The 1,388-nt window shown below is 36.5% G+C and overlaps 1 protein-coding gene across 3 annotated transcripts in view; it reads right to left on the reverse strand.

Moving 5' to 3' along the window:
* mcrip1 (MAPK regulated corepressor interacting protein 1) overlaps positions 1-1,363 on the reverse strand; it is a 4,108-nt gene extending 2,745 nt beyond the window's left edge. Inside the window, exons 1-3 of one of the 3 annotated variants that reach the window (XM_014006897.1) lie at positions 1,261-1,363; positions 549-634; positions 320-423 (exon numbers count right to left, since the gene is read on the reverse strand). In XM_014006897.1, the coding sequence (XP_013862351.1) occupies positions 320-423; positions 549-556 (112 nt within the window). In that variant the 5' untranslated portion in view covers positions 557-634; positions 1,261-1,363. Of the gene's footprint in view, positions 1-319; positions 439-548; positions 635-1,260 lie in introns of all 3 variants that reach the window. The other 2 variants (XM_014006896.1, XM_014006898.1) reach the window with 2 other exon arrangements.
* Between the last annotated feature and the right edge of the window lie 25 nt (positions 1,364-1,388).

A 1,388-nucleotide genomic window follows, 5' to 3' on the forward strand; every position in this document is an offset into this window, starting at 1 on the left:
GGTGTACCTAATAAAGTGGCCGGTGAGTGTATTTCCACCTTCTGATGTTAGCATGTCAAGAAAACAATAAAACATCATAAACATAGTGTAGAAGTACAGTACATCTATAAATAATAGTATACCCCCTCCAAAAACAAAGAAAATGTATGTAGTTATTTAGGATAAACTGGAGGGAGGTTTAAAACAAAAACAAATGAAGAAATGTAAACAGTGACCTGATGACCCAGTTCAATGGTCACTACAGAGAAGAAATAAAATAAAATAAAAAGTCTGTTTTTAAATACAAAACTCAACCAATGATTGTGAACAGAGAACTTACTATCATGTATAAAGCGCACATTTTCCTCATGAGCCGGGGTGAAAAGCTCTCCACTGTTAGTCGGTGATCTGGGGCTTGAAGTCCTCTTGTAACTGTTCACCATCCTGGGAGCAGATGAGCTTTATAAACATGAAAAACACCACTATTAGCAGCTTAGTAAGCAATGGCGTGTTTAAAGCTAACATGCACTTATGCATGACATTTTTAAGAGATTCGACTTTTTCCAGACCTGGTCATCCTGTTTGCAGTTTGTACTACTTGCTCCTCGCTCCACTTGGGGTGAGTGGGTTTAAAGGATGAAAAGGTTTTGAAGTCCTAAATAACATACAGTATCAATGATTTTATTACTCACATACAATCTAACAAATGTATTTAAGTTACAAAAATACCTAAATCGTTTCATTTGAGCTAAACTGTTAGGTGTAGTCTTTTTACTAGTTCGCCTGCTCTGTATAAAACATCTGAACTATGTATTAGATACCTTCTGCTAGAATTGAACACAATACCAGTCTATCTTATTTAAAAGATTTATGATCTAATGCTAGGAAGGGCTATGCTTCTGAAGAATAACAGCTTTTGACGTTAGCTAAGCAGGAAGCTTTTGTTTACGTTTTGACTGAGCAGCTTCAGGGATGCTAATCCGGTTCCAGAGATACAACAGCATAATAAAATGAACAGGCACCCTCTTTAAAACTATTTTAAGGTAGGTTTATATCTACAGATGTGCTCTATGTGAATATTCCAATCATTTTTAGCTTGCCAACTTTAGCTTTGGATCTACCGAGTTGGTCATTTATTGTCTAAGCGGAGCATTAGCTAAAGCTGCTAACGATATTCTCTCAACATCACTGCGTCAAATGACTTATTATTACAGCAAAACCATCGATATGATAGTATTTACACACTTTCCGATTAAAAGATTATTGAGATGTTAAACAAACCTTTGAGGAATTATTCCCTTTAATTTTTGTATTCAGAGACAGAGAACCCCGTTAAAATAGACCAAAACGTTGCCTATGCCAACCAATCACTTCCGGGCGGGGAGAAAAACACGGAAGCGATTGAGAGG

This window comes from Austrofundulus limnaeus, unplaced genomic scaffold (assembly GCF_001266775.1).
Source record: "Austrofundulus limnaeus strain Quisiro unplaced genomic scaffold, Austrofundulus_limnaeus-1.0 Scaffold38, whole genome shotgun sequence".
Classification (NCBI taxonomy): Eukaryota; Metazoa; Chordata; class Actinopteri; order Cyprinodontiformes; family Rivulidae; genus Austrofundulus; species Austrofundulus limnaeus.